Source organism: Ixodes scapularis, unplaced genomic scaffold, assembly GCF_016920785.2.
Source record: "Ixodes scapularis isolate PalLabHiFi unplaced genomic scaffold, ASM1692078v2 PGA_scaffold1__304_contigs__length_218370807, whole genome shotgun sequence".
Classification (NCBI taxonomy): Eukaryota; Metazoa; Arthropoda; class Arachnida; order Ixodida; family Ixodidae; genus Ixodes; species Ixodes scapularis.
In genome coordinates, this window is record NW_024609846.1 from 53,512,353 (window position 1) to 53,525,160 (window position 12,808).

At 49.3% G+C, this 12,808-nt stretch overlaps 2 protein-coding genes across 2 annotated transcripts; both read right to left on the reverse strand.

Moving 5' to 3' along the window:
- Positions 1 to 473: 473 nt before the first annotated feature.
- LOC8053705 (glutathione S-transferase) lies at positions 474 to 3,820 on the reverse strand. The gene is made up of 2 exons (XM_029970285.4): positions 3,475 to 3,820; positions 474 to 935 (listed from the first exon to the last, which is right to left on the reverse strand). The coding sequence occupies exons 1-2, from the start codon at positions 3,738 to 3,740 to the stop codon at positions 539 to 541; spliced, it is 663 nt and encodes a 220-aa protein (XP_029826145.1). The 5' UTR covers positions 3,741 to 3,820; the 3' UTR covers positions 474 to 538.
- A 6,212-nt stretch (positions 3,821 to 10,032) lies between these two features.
- On the reverse strand, positions 10,033 to 11,160 carry LOC120843312 (the record flags this gene model as incomplete). Its single annotated transcript, XM_040214634.1, has 1 exon — positions 10,033 to 11,160. A coding segment is annotated over one exon (1,128 nt), but the record flags the coding sequence as incomplete, so codon positions are not given.
- Between the last annotated feature and the right edge of the window lie 1,648 nt (positions 11,161 to 12,808).

Consider the following 12,808-nt stretch of genomic DNA (forward strand, 5'->3'; position numbering starts at 1 on the left):
CACAGTTGTTCGCGGAGGCATGTATGGGAATTTTTACAAAGATTGGAGGCGACAAATAATACATAGTAGTTAGAATGTCGTCTTACCTACTTGCATATATATCATACTAAAACAAATATCGACGCTCTTTTTTGAATACTTTGACATTGAGAGTGATTCAAAAACGCCACACACGACAATCGTCAAAACCTAGTCGTTCTTTCCCGCTTCTTTGAGATTTGTTTTCTCAGAAACTAAACATGTCAGGACATTGAAATAAAAAGGATTGTTATTCTTTCAACATGCGCCACGAAATATAAAAATTTGAAACAAAACAAAAAATACGACTGCCCCTTATTGCCTGAATCCAAATGAAACCGGTCATATATGTATATATCGAGGCTGGGGTTGTCAGTGGGCCATTAACAAAACAGTGTTAATTTTTTATTTTTTTATTTTAGTCAAATTGAAAACCGAGAAAAAAATTAATCTGATTGCTTTAATAGGAATATTTGATTCATTTTTATTCACCGCGAACGAAGACAGCACACGCGCCGTTTCAGAAGGGTTTGCCTCCCCACTTGGCCATGGGACCGAGCAGTGGCATCGCCCTGTAGGCTTCCGACGTCAAGTACTCCTCCATGTTGGGCAGTGCCCGGAACCTCTGGAGGTACTCCACCAACTCGGGATATTCCTCGAAAGCCTCCGGCTTGAACGCGCGGTTCCAGTCCAGGGCCTCGTGGACTATGAAGTCGACGTAGGTGAGTCTGTCACCCATGACCCAGCGGCGCTCCCGAAGGTGCTCTGCCCAGGGTTTGAGCAGGTTCCCCAGGTTTTTCTCGTATCTTGCGCGCGCTGTTTCGAAGGCTGGATTCATCGCAGTCATGGCCAGTCCCCACAGCAGGTCCTTGGCCTGTTGCTCCAGTTGATCCAGCTCCATGGCTTCTTCTTCCGTTCTGGGAAATTGCGCAGATTAATGATGGGCACAATATATTTTAGAGCTCAGCTCTTAGGCCCCCGTTTCCGGGTTGGGTGGCGTCGGAGTCGGTGTAACCGCGCTAGAATTAGCGGGAAAATTGACGTCACGTGACCTCAACACCAACTTAATTCTCCGCTAAATTTAGCGGGGAAAATGACGTCCCATGACTTGGTGTCACGACACCTATGAACAAAGTCAGTTTTTCCCCTAGATTTAGCGGGAAGATTGACATCACGCGATCTCAACACCAATTGAGTTCCCCCGCTATATTTAGCGGGGGAAATGACGTCGCATGACTTGGTGTCACGTCAACTATGGACGAATTCAGTTTCTCCGTTAGATCTGGCGGGAAAATGGACGTCATGTGCGGAGGCGGAGGAGGAGGAGGAGAGGGAGGGGGAGGTACAGAGTTGGAGGAGGAGGAAGAGGAGGGGAAAGGAGGAGGAGGAATATACCGCCCCCTCCATACACTCCCCTCCTCCTCAAGAGCTGCACTCTAATTTCGCGTTACAGAGATTTGTAAGCGTCTTTAATTTTTTTTATATTTTTGTTTCTAGTACCAGACCCCCCTTTTTTACAGTATAATTATTACGGTATTGCACTTGGCTGCTACGTACAACAGCGGCGAGCCTCATATTTTGAGTGTGGCGTACCATAGCGCAACGTTACTCGTGAAAATATAAATTTTTTTTATCATTTCTGTCTTGCTGCTGCTGTTTCTTGCTGCTGTTTTTCTCAAATACGCTGCACAACATTGCCTCGACATGTGAACTGTTCTGTACAGACATTTAGTTATTACCCGTAAAATGTCTTGCGAGTGTTCCAGAAAGTCTGAAATCATGGTGAACTCATCCAGTTTCTTCTCTTTCCAAGTCGATAAGATGGCTCTTACTATGGAGCGACACATCGAGGTCATTCCGCTGGTTAATGATAGAAGCCAACTAGAAGTGTCTAAGAAGGTTAACCGTCCACATTCTCAAACACAACCAGTCACCCAAGGCTGTGTAAGGTTGTGTCAGGCACGCTTTTCACTAGAATGATCGATCATCAAGCGTTTGTTAATGGAATGTCGCCGTCAGCTGGATATCCGTGGCCGTCTCAAGCATGCCCTATAAGAAATTCTATGATTGCACACTTTTGGAACACCCCGCGGTTTGAAAATCCCGCCTTATTTTCCTCCCAAGATGCCCAACATATTACAACACTGACCGCAAGACTGATTTTAATGAAATATGTTGTATTTGTTTTTTTTGTTTTTCAATACTAACATAGCTTCTTGAAGGGTAGAATTTGTGGTATTAGCCCGTGCGAACCAAGCATAGGACAGATTTCCTCAGACCTGAGCGCTGTAGCATCAGAGGACTAGCTATAATGGGAATGCCTCCCTATTGGAAAGACCAGTTTGACAATCTATCTGGCTGAGACTGGTATTTGGACTGTTCATACTGGTCTAACAGGAAATCAAACTGATGCAACTGGTAGCCAGACTGGTCTAACTGGTAACCATAATGATTTAACTGGTCACCAGATTGCCTTCTAACTGGTCACCAGATTGGCCTGACTGGTCACCGTATTGGCCTAACTGGTCATCAGATTGGCCGAACTGGTCACCTGATTGGCTGAACTGGTCACCAGATCGGCTGTACTGGTCAGCGGATTGGCCAAACTGGTCACCAGACTGGCCGAACTGGTCCAACTGGTAACCAGATTGACCAAACGGGTCACCAGATTGGCCTACCTGGTACAACTGGTTACTAGTTTGACCCGACTTTCTCCCCTTATTCATTGGCTTTCTCACTTTGATTTATTGGCTTTCAAATAAGTACGATATGATCGAGCGTTTACTTTTTACAAAGAGATTCATCCCCTGAGCCGTTTAAAATACTCTCAGAGGTATGACATTGCTGGAAAAAAATCAACATGCTGGGAATATTTTTTATTGCTTAGGTGGTCACCGAGAAATTCTGTACGTTCAAAACGACTAGTATGAAAGACGGAATTGCAGATCTCGGTAGTAGTGATCGGGTTAGTGTGCTGTTGTATTGATGTTTGTATATGCCGTGTATCTGTATGCGCTCAATGTATGTTCAGCTGATGTTGTAGTGGCGCATTGTGTCTACATTTGTGTATAATGAAGATATCCGAAGCGGCAGTGGTGGCGTGAACAAATGAAAATATTTTTTTCCGAGCCAGTGTGACGAGTTCAACCACCATGACCAGTTCAACCATCATGACCAGTCAACCAGTATGTCCAGTTCAACCGCCATGACCAGTCAACCAGTGTTACCATCTGAAAATCACCTTATTGCGCTGTTCTCCTAATGCCGTGGCAAGTACCTCCTAAAGGCACATTATTCATTTTTCCTCAGGCGAAATTCGGTAACATGACGCATTGTTAACAAGTAGAACTAAACCTGTGCGACAATTTAAAGAGACAAAGACATGCGTCGCAGGACGGGTCTGCAAATGCTTTACTCGCCGGTGCATGCGTTTTAAACGGTCATTCACCTACTCACCTGGCTGCGAGGTCGTACTTTCTACCCAAGTGCCGTATGATGGCGACGCTCTGGGTCATCTTGACGTCGCCGTCGATGAAGTACGGCAGATTGGGGAACTTGAGCCCCAGCGTGAACTTCACGTTGGTCCAGTCGGAGCGGTCAAAGTCGGGAGCCGGGCCGGTCTTGTACTGCTTGTCCTCGAAGGGAATGCCCTTGTACACGAGCAAGTTGCGGATGTACTGAGCCAGTCCTCTGGCGTGAGTGTAACCCAGCGTAGGCGCCATGATCAGTCTGCTGGGGGATGTTGTTTTGTACGAACAGAATCTACGGCCGGTTCGTCCAAGGTACAGTCTCTTAAAGGGACCTGGTTGTGTAACAAAAGCACAGCCAGGAGAAGAAAGTGTGTAATCACTTTGTGATATCATTGTTCAGAGCTATCACCTCCGTCCAAAGTGTCTGGCCTAAAAAATAAGCGCAGGTAAGCCACTTCTGCGGTCAGATAACTCCGTACCATCACTATTCCACTCATGGTTGCGAAAGACACTGCCTGTAACATTTTACTTTTCTATTTATTTAGCAAGTTCAGCTTTGAATGTATTTATTTTTTGTACCAATTTAGTTACTTTGTGAGCAGCTTGTTACCATGATTGCGAACATTCAATCGATATGTTGCAAATAAAGAGGAAAAGGAGGTGCACAGGGGAGGTGCGGTGCACTCTACCTTTCTAAGATAACAGGATTGTAGGTCCTCTAAACAAAGAAAAAGAACAGCAAAAATAAATAACCTACAATTTAAGAGGCTATATATAGTGTCAGCTGAGCATAAAGGAAAGATTAGAGAAAGATAGAAAAGACCTACAACACCGCTGGCTGCGTGTCGAGGTGGTTAAAACATAAAAGACGCATGCTCAGAGAACTAGAAAGATAACTGCCACTATATAGAAAGATAGCTCGAACTACAGGGTGTCACAAAAGAAAATTTACACGGTCTTTTTCACCGCAAAAATAAACTAGGCATCGCCGAACGCTCATTCTCCACCCAATGGTAGAACTAGGGGTCACAACCAGATGCCAAAGTTTCAGCCCGATCCGATAACTTAACCAGAAGTTATAAGTGATTTTCTGAAAATTTCAATGGGGAAAATGTAGCCCATCATTTTTGCCCGTTTTCGGTTTCTGGTGCCATAGAGCCCCATGTGTTCGAAAACTCCGTCGGCCGCAATTTCCCCATTGAAATTTCCAGAAAATCACTTATAACTTTAGATTAAGTTAACGGATCGGGCTGAAACTTTGGCATCTGGTTGTGACCTCTATCGCTACCTTTGGGCGGAGAATGAGCGTTCGGCGATGCCTAGTTTATTTTTGCGGTAAAAAAAACCGTGTAAATTTTCTTTTGTGACACCCTGTATATAGAAAGATAGCTGGCACTACAGGGTGTTTCTTTTTAAGTGTAACAGGATGTTTTGAAAACAAATTCTGAGAGCAGCGCGGATGGCGTTTTCACAGATAAGTTGTACGGCGAGGCGGACATTACACCCCGGAAAAAATGGAACTACCCAGACGACTAATAAAAAAACAAACTAATTAATTCTTTAATTACAGTTTTTAGGACAGTGGTTTATATGGTGAATTCAGAGGCAGTAGTTGTGTAAGACCAGTCCAATTGCTAAAAATCCCGAAAAGCGCACGTGGTTTCAGGTTTGAGATAATAATTGTCGAAATATTGCCATTCATTTCAACGTAACCCGAAACCAAGCGTATGTGGAGCGCCGGAATCACAGTGGCCATCCTACGTCGGAGGGCAATGCCCAGCAATGAAATTCTCGTCATGATTTTGATTCACGGCGGTTCGCAAATATTCGCGGTTGGCATTTACCTGCTGGACAAATAAAAAGACGAGTCATCTGACAGGCCCGTACGCGCCACCTCGCCAGGCGTGCGGTATCGGTGATGAGGCATTTTGTTATGGTCGCAAGAAAGCGTGACGATAAAAAAAAAGTGAAAGCCGTTTACAACTCCCTGTAACGCCGAATCGGAGCGCAGCTCTTGAGGAGGAGGAGGGAAGGGTACTGAGGGGAGGGTAGTCACCTCCTCCTCCTCCTCCTCCTCCTCCCCTCATTCTTGAATATGCTTCGGGGGGGTCACCTGACCTCGGGGGGAGGGGTCACGTGACCTCGCGGGGGGGGGGGGGTCACAAGACCTCATGGGGGGAGTCACGTGACCTTGCGGGTCACGTGACCTCTGGAGGTCACGTGAACTTGGGGGTCACGTGACCTTGGGGTTACGCCGACGCTCCTCAAACCGGAAACGGGCGCCTAAGAGCTGCGCTCTAAAATAAAAAAAAAAAAATAAAAAAGAAAACATTTAGTATTAATAGATGGGTTGACAAGACCTGTGACGGGGCGTCGCGTAGCTCGAAAAGCAAGTAGACGTAAGTTCGGCCGGTTTGGTGCTATACACGGCTTGACGTCGCTGCACCATGCCGGTTGGCATTCCTACATGTTTTTGCAACAAAAAAATGCGAACATATATATATATATATATATATATATATATATATATATATATATATATATATATATATATATATATATATACAACACGGGCACTTCACACCATCATACGTGGTCTCCGAGGAGGATATGAACGAATATGTGCAGATGAATGAACCGTACTTAATCCAATGAATCAACGAATCAAAGTTTCCAGGAACCCGCCGAAAGCCAAAAATTGGCGGAGCCAGGATTTGAACTATGGGCCTCCCAATGTCCGGTCGGGTGTGCTAACCACTACACCACTCCACCTTTTTTTTTTATTATTTTTATTAAAAGTATGTGTATTTACAAAGTTTTAAAATGATCACATTGGTTGCCATACACTTATCATGTCAGTGAGCACTGTTTGACAGGCGAGGACCGTGATTCACACACAAATTCAAAATTTATCTCGCTCAATCATTTCTCTGTAGCGTCACATAGGTTGCCATACACTTATCATGTCAGTGAGCACTGTTTGACAGGCGAGGACCGTGATTCACACACAAATTCAAAATGTATCTCGCTCAATCATAGCGTCACATGCACCCCATGCAGCCACTCGCGCAGTGGCCCGGGAATCCTTGTTTACCACTGAGCCTTTAGAGCGCGGTTATGCATACGCGTTCCAAATAGCGACCAACATTCAAGCCCTTGTTGTTCCGTCGCCTCAAGAAGGCTGCTCACGTACAAAAAGCCGTCGCAGAAGTGTTGCCAGGCGGGCTTGGATCCCTCTCGGACCTCCAAGTGATCCGTCGTTACGCCACAGCGCATATAGACCGAGGAGTGCCAGCAGCTCCCATGCCCTACTCTGTGCACTGTCGCCGAAAAGCAGAAATTTCGCGCTCTTCCACTCTACGTAAAGATCTATCTGCAGCACTGCTCGAAGCTCTGCCCAAAAAAGCTCCGCATTCGTACAGTACAATAACACATGTTCAAGTGTTTCGGGAAACGGACACAACGCACAATTTGTTGACCACGGTTCAAAGAAACCTTTTTTAACCAGCCACGTCTTGACCGGCAGTACTTCGAAATGGAAGCGTAGGAAAAAATTCTTGACTGTCGTTCTGACAGGGTATCTACGTAAGCGACGAAATACATCCGATTTATCCACACTTCCCGGAAAGCTGCGATAGAGTGGGGGCGGTATGAGCAAATCAACTGTGTCCCAGGTACTCGTCGGAAAAGCGGGCTCGGAAAAATTCCTTCGCCGCTGCTGTTTCCTGGTAAAACTTCAGAGCACGTGCTCGGAAGTCCCCAGTGCCCCCCTTGAGCCGCAGCCCCAAAACGCTTCCTCCCAGCTCCTTAAACGCAGAAATCACGAGAGGATTGCCTTGGTCGCGGAAAAATAGGAAACGCTGTACTTTCAGCTTAAGTTCTACGTTTACAAGGCCCAACCCTCCTTTCTTCTGGCTTACAAATAGGTTGTCACGCCTCATACGTTCAAAACACGAGTCCCAGATAAACGTTGCGAAAAATCGATGCACCTTCGCCACGTCACTTTGGGAGCACGGCAACACTTGTGCCGCGTACCAAACGGTCGGAAAAAAAAACAGAGTTACAATTTAAATAAATGCGCGATTGAACAAAGAGAGTTCCCTAGCATGCCAGTCAAGCACCTTACTTCTGAGGCGATTAATATCCAAACCACCGCATCGGCCACTCAGTTTCTCTGCGATCAAACTGAGCCCTAGGTAATTCGAAACGCTCGTCGTCCAGGTGACACTAAGGAACTGCTCCGGTTTCAAGTCCCAGTCTCCAAGCCAGGCTCCGACAGATTTGTCTGTGTTCATCGGCGCACCCGAGACACTGCAGAAGTCTGCGATGTGTTGGGTTACAGCGCGCACTTGCATCCTTGACGAGCACAACACCGTGACGTCATCTGCGTAGGCGAGCACTTTAAGCGTACCCGACGCTAGGGACAGCCCGCGAATGCTCGCGTCACCGATAATGGCCCTGCACAACGGTTCCAGGTACAATGCGAACAGAATAGGCGACATCGGGCAGCCTTGTCGCACAGATCGGGTAACTGCAATGGGAACCGTCCTGTTGCCGTTGACCAGGAGCCGCGTCGTGATGTCACGGTAGCACAGCTGCACATATCGTAGCAGTCGCACCCCGATCCCACACTCCTCCATGAGCCGGAAGAGGAACGAATGGCGAACCCGGTCGAAGGCTTTGCTCAGATCTACCTGAAGCACTGCCACTGGAAGCTTCAACACCTGCGCTGCCTCGCACACGATTCGCATCGCGTGCAGGTTGGTGCTGATGGTCCGTCTCTTGATGCCGTAGGCCTGATGCTCTCCGACGACGTCCCGTAGACCCCACTCCAGCCGCTTTGCCAGAATCTTGGCTAGGATTTTATAGTCGCTTGTTAGCAGACTGATGGGCCGGAAATGGTCGACCTTCGGGGTACCCTTTGAGTTTTTCTTCTAGATGAGCACCGTTACCGCCTGTCGCATGGATGGTGGCAGCAGTCCTCGCTTCAGTACGTCGGCGTACACGTCTCGTAGGATAGGACACAGCTGGGCTGAGAACGTCTTGTAGAACTGGCTACCGAGCCCGTCCACTCCTGGCGATTTGCGCGGAGCTAATTCCTTGATGGCTTCCCGTTATTTTCCGGTTCATTTGTTTTCGGACCTTTGGGGATATCTTGGGCAGCGCCACTCCAGTCGTTTGGAGAACGCCGTCGTCCTCCACTCTCGGGAACAGGTCGGTGTAGGCCTGCAAAAACGCATCTTCGATTTCTTCTTGCCGGGTAACCTCGACGTCGCCTATTTGGAGCTTCCCGATCTTGTTGCGTGAAGCGTGCTGGCGTTCCTTCGTCTTGAATATTTTGCTCGGCTCTTCATCTCTCTCGAGGAACAGCGTTCTGCTTCGGACCATGGCACCGCGGTACTCCTTCTCGAGAAGCTCCAGAATATTGCCTTTGCAATCGCGGATATCTTGACTGAAGAGTCCCGGGGAACGATTTTCCTCTGCGATGAGGATTTCCAGGGTCTTCATTAAGCGGCGCTTTTCCGCCCTTTCGCGCGCCGCTTTTTCCTGGCTGTGCCGGAACGCTTTGAGCTTGACGTCCTCTTTCAGCTCCTCCCAGGTTACCGCGTTCATGGGCGCACCTCCCGTTTTGCCCTCGAGAAGCTCCTTTATCTGCGTGCGCAGTTGTTCGTCTTCGATGAGGCTTTCGTTTAGCTTCCAGCCACTCCACCAAGAGGACTTTCGGGTTCGCGGCACGGGTCTGCCCAGCGTTACTGTGACCAGAGCGTGGTCCGAGAACGCCAAGGGTAGGGCTTCTAACACAGGCGTCATTGCTGAAAATTCTCCCGAGAGGTAAATACGATCCAGTCGAGCATGGCAATTTCCTTGCCAATGTGTGTACGTTGGGTCGGCTGTTTTCTCGTTGTCCTTAGCATCCACCAGGTCGAAGTCGCGGAGCAGCTTTCGCAGTTCCAGCCGGCTGACGTCCGCCTTCAGCCGCTTTAAGCAATCCCTCTCGGCCAGCACACAATTAAAATCACCAGCGAGGATCGTTCGACAAGGTGTGTCGAGATACTGGCGAAGATTTTTGAAAAAGTCCCGTCGCTCAGTCGCGTCATTAGGTGCATACGCAGATACAAGCCTGTGAAGCTGTCCGCGGTGCAGCATTTCTACAGCGCACACCCGTCCGTTTCTGTCTCCCTCCCAATCGGGGCAGATTGCGATGTTTTTCTTCTTGCGAATCATTATCGCCGTTCCTCCGCTCTGTCCAAATGCCCTCGACAGGAAGATGACGAAGTGACGATCAAAAAAGCGCGTCAACTCCTCCACTTGACCGTCTGTGGCAATCTTGGTCTCTTGCAAAAAAGCGACATCAACCCGCTCGTGCAGAATCGTGTCCAGCACCCATTGCTTTCTTCTTCTCGCCAGAAGACTTACACAATTGAGGGTTGCAAACTTGAGGGGTCGCATATTGTGGAAAAGGGGGTGCTGGTAAAGTCATGCGACGAGGACACTTTCAAGAGATGAGTAGTGAGCAGAGAGAAAAACAAAAAAAAGAAGTGACCTACGGACGGGCCGGCCGACGTCGCTCTTCCGTCGGGATTCGCGGCTTCGGGTTAAAGCGCTCCTTCCGTGTGGTGTTCTTGTGCCACTTGAACTCAGAGCGTGCTGATGCTTCCCCTGGCCGCATGGTGCACGTTTCACTGGCGTCGCTAAGGTCGGAGTTGTCGTCGCTCAAACTGACCTGGTTCGTGTCTTTTGATTCCAGAGCTTGGATGGCCTCTACGTCTTTTGATATAGACATCTGGACGTCGCTCGATATGACAGGGCTGCTGCTCGACGCTTGCGCATGGTCGAATTTCATGGCGTCCCCCTCGGGCTGCAACTGTGGAGGGTGCACTTCTTTCAGTACATCGACCGGGGCCTCTTTCGCACCGACTGTGGCGGAAACCTCAGTTTCGACGTCCCTTGCGGCCTCCTCTGCCTCTTCCTCGTCCATGTTGAGGACACCATCTCCATCCGCCACCACTTCCTGCGTCACTGTAGCGTAGGTACGGACGCAGTTGTCTCGTTCATGTCCAAAGCGATGGCATTCGTCGCATCGCGGTACACGACACTCTCGTCGAATGTGTCCCGTACCTTTGCAGCGTAGACATAATGGATCACGTCCCGGAATCACGACCAGAACGTTGCCACCAGCAATCCTCAACTGGTGCGGAATGCGTTCTAAAGTGACGCCCTCCTTTAGGCTTAGCCGCACCAGTCTGGTCGTCGACTGGACGCCGATGAATCCTTCCGCCTTCCATTTTTCACGCGTCAGGTCCTGAACCTTCCCAAAGGGCTCTAGGGCCCTCCTGACGTTTTCGTCTGACGCGTGGAAGGGGAGCCAATGCAGTTTCATGCGGACGTCTGCGTTCTCCGGGTCCACGACGATGCAACGCTTGCCCTTTACCTCCAGTTCCTTGGCGGTGACCAGGCGCAGCTTGGCTTCCTCCGTCTTGAAGGTCACCATCCAGAGATGATTCATTTGGTAGGCGCCGAGCGCCTCGATGTGCCCAATCACACCAAGACGTTCCATCTCGGCCCTGAAATCGCCTATCTTGTATGGACGAGCACTTACGTCACCGTGCAGCAGCACAGAGTTGCGCACAATGGCTCCTGATGGCAGAGGAGGCAGAGCAATGCGATAATCCGAGTTAGCCGAAGAAACAGATGAACCGCGGCCGGCGAGGGCCGTTATCGACGCTCCTGAGGAGCTCATGATTCTCCAACCGTTCATATCCTCCAATCGTTCATATCCTCCTCGGAGACCACGTATGATGGTGTGAAGTGCCCGTGTTGTATACTCAATAGGGAGTTTTAGAATAGCGCACGCTAAAGCTTTGCGTACGCAAAGAATAGCGTCGTCGCCACTGCGCATGCTCCGAACGCAAACCAGGTTTTGCGCTTTGCGTGCGCAATTTTAGCGCGCGCTATTTCTCGAAAATAGCGTGCGTACGCAAAGAGTCTTTGCGCTTCTCCAAGGAGGATTCGTGATGAGAAGTTGGCTAAAGCCAAGACGAGTACAGTTAAAAAAAAATGGCGGCTTCCAGGATTATGTCAGCGGCTGCTTTGGCGGCGTCGTGAGTGCGACGTCGGCGGCATCCTCGCGACTGCAATTTTCAATACAGGACGACATTGTACTCGGTTTGGCAGTAATCACCGGCAACTTGATGCTTGCGACGCGCGAACATTTCACGGCGAAGGAACGATGTGCGAAGGTCAGTACACGAGACTTCTCTTGCCGAGGCGACGCAAGCGGAGACGACCGGTCAACCGCTCGCGTCGTGTTCTCATGTTTAAACAAATTAAAATGCTACTCTGGACCAAAAAACTCGTTTTCTTTTAAAGTTTCATCATTTCGTGTGTGAAATAAAAGTTTGACTGTATCTTGGTGGCGTCGCAAGCGCGAGATGCTTGGGCTTTTGCGTCGCGGCGGAGAAACGCTATTCTAAAACTCTCCTGCGTCGCGTGCGCTAATACAAGCGCTAAATTTAGCGCTAGCGTGCGCTAAAATTGCGTACGTTATTCTAAAACTCCCTAATAACGTGGCTCTTGATTCTCGCAGATGATGATGATACCGTGTCTCTAAAAGCTCATAAACAAAGAATACTACATGTACACGGGGCGAGACAAACAGTGGGAGGATTTCTGGAGCACAAACGAGCACGTACCGCGTGACACTAAGCGTCGTACCGCGTTCCACGCGGCGGCGTGTGTTTCCAGAACACCTCCGATTCGATACATTTCGTTTCTTGTGCATTAATAAGACAGGTAGGAAACGCCAGAAAGCCAAGGTGGAGTGGTGTAGTCATTCCATTTTCGAACGCACGAGCGCACTGGAGGTGAAATCATGAGCTCCGAAGGAGCGGCGATAACGGCCCTCGCCGGCCGCGGTGATACTGTTTTTCCCGGCTCAAGTGAGTACAGGTTTTTGTTGCCCCAGCTTCCATCAGGTGATTCAATGAAGAAAGCGGTCGTCCTTCACTGCGACATGGCCGGGAGGCCATACAGGATTGAGGATTTCCGGCAACCGCTCGACGAACTGGGGGTCCTCAGGGAGGTAGCCGGAATTGGGGCGTACCAGATGTCCCATGTCTGGCTGCTTGACCTGAGGACCGACGCGGCCAAGCTCAAGCTGGTGAACGCAGGGCGGCTCGCTGTCAAAGGACGCACCTGCATCGTCGTGGACCCCTCCAGGCAAGAGGTGCGCATCAAGCTGCACTGGGTGGCGTTCGACGTGTCGAACGACACCATTCGCAAGGCTTTCTCGGAGTACGGCGAGGTGAAGGACGTCGCGT

Bases quoted from the DNA above. Each gene is read 5' to 3' on its own strand.
- LOC8053705 (XM_029970285.4), bottom strand. From the start codon at position 3,740: ATGGCGCCTACGCTGGGTTACACTCACGCCAGAGGACTGGCTCAGTAC. The intron at 936-3,474 runs GTGAGTAGGTGA...GCAATTTCCCAG, and splicing joins AAGTACGACCTCGCAGCCAG to AACGGAAGAAGAAGCCATGG.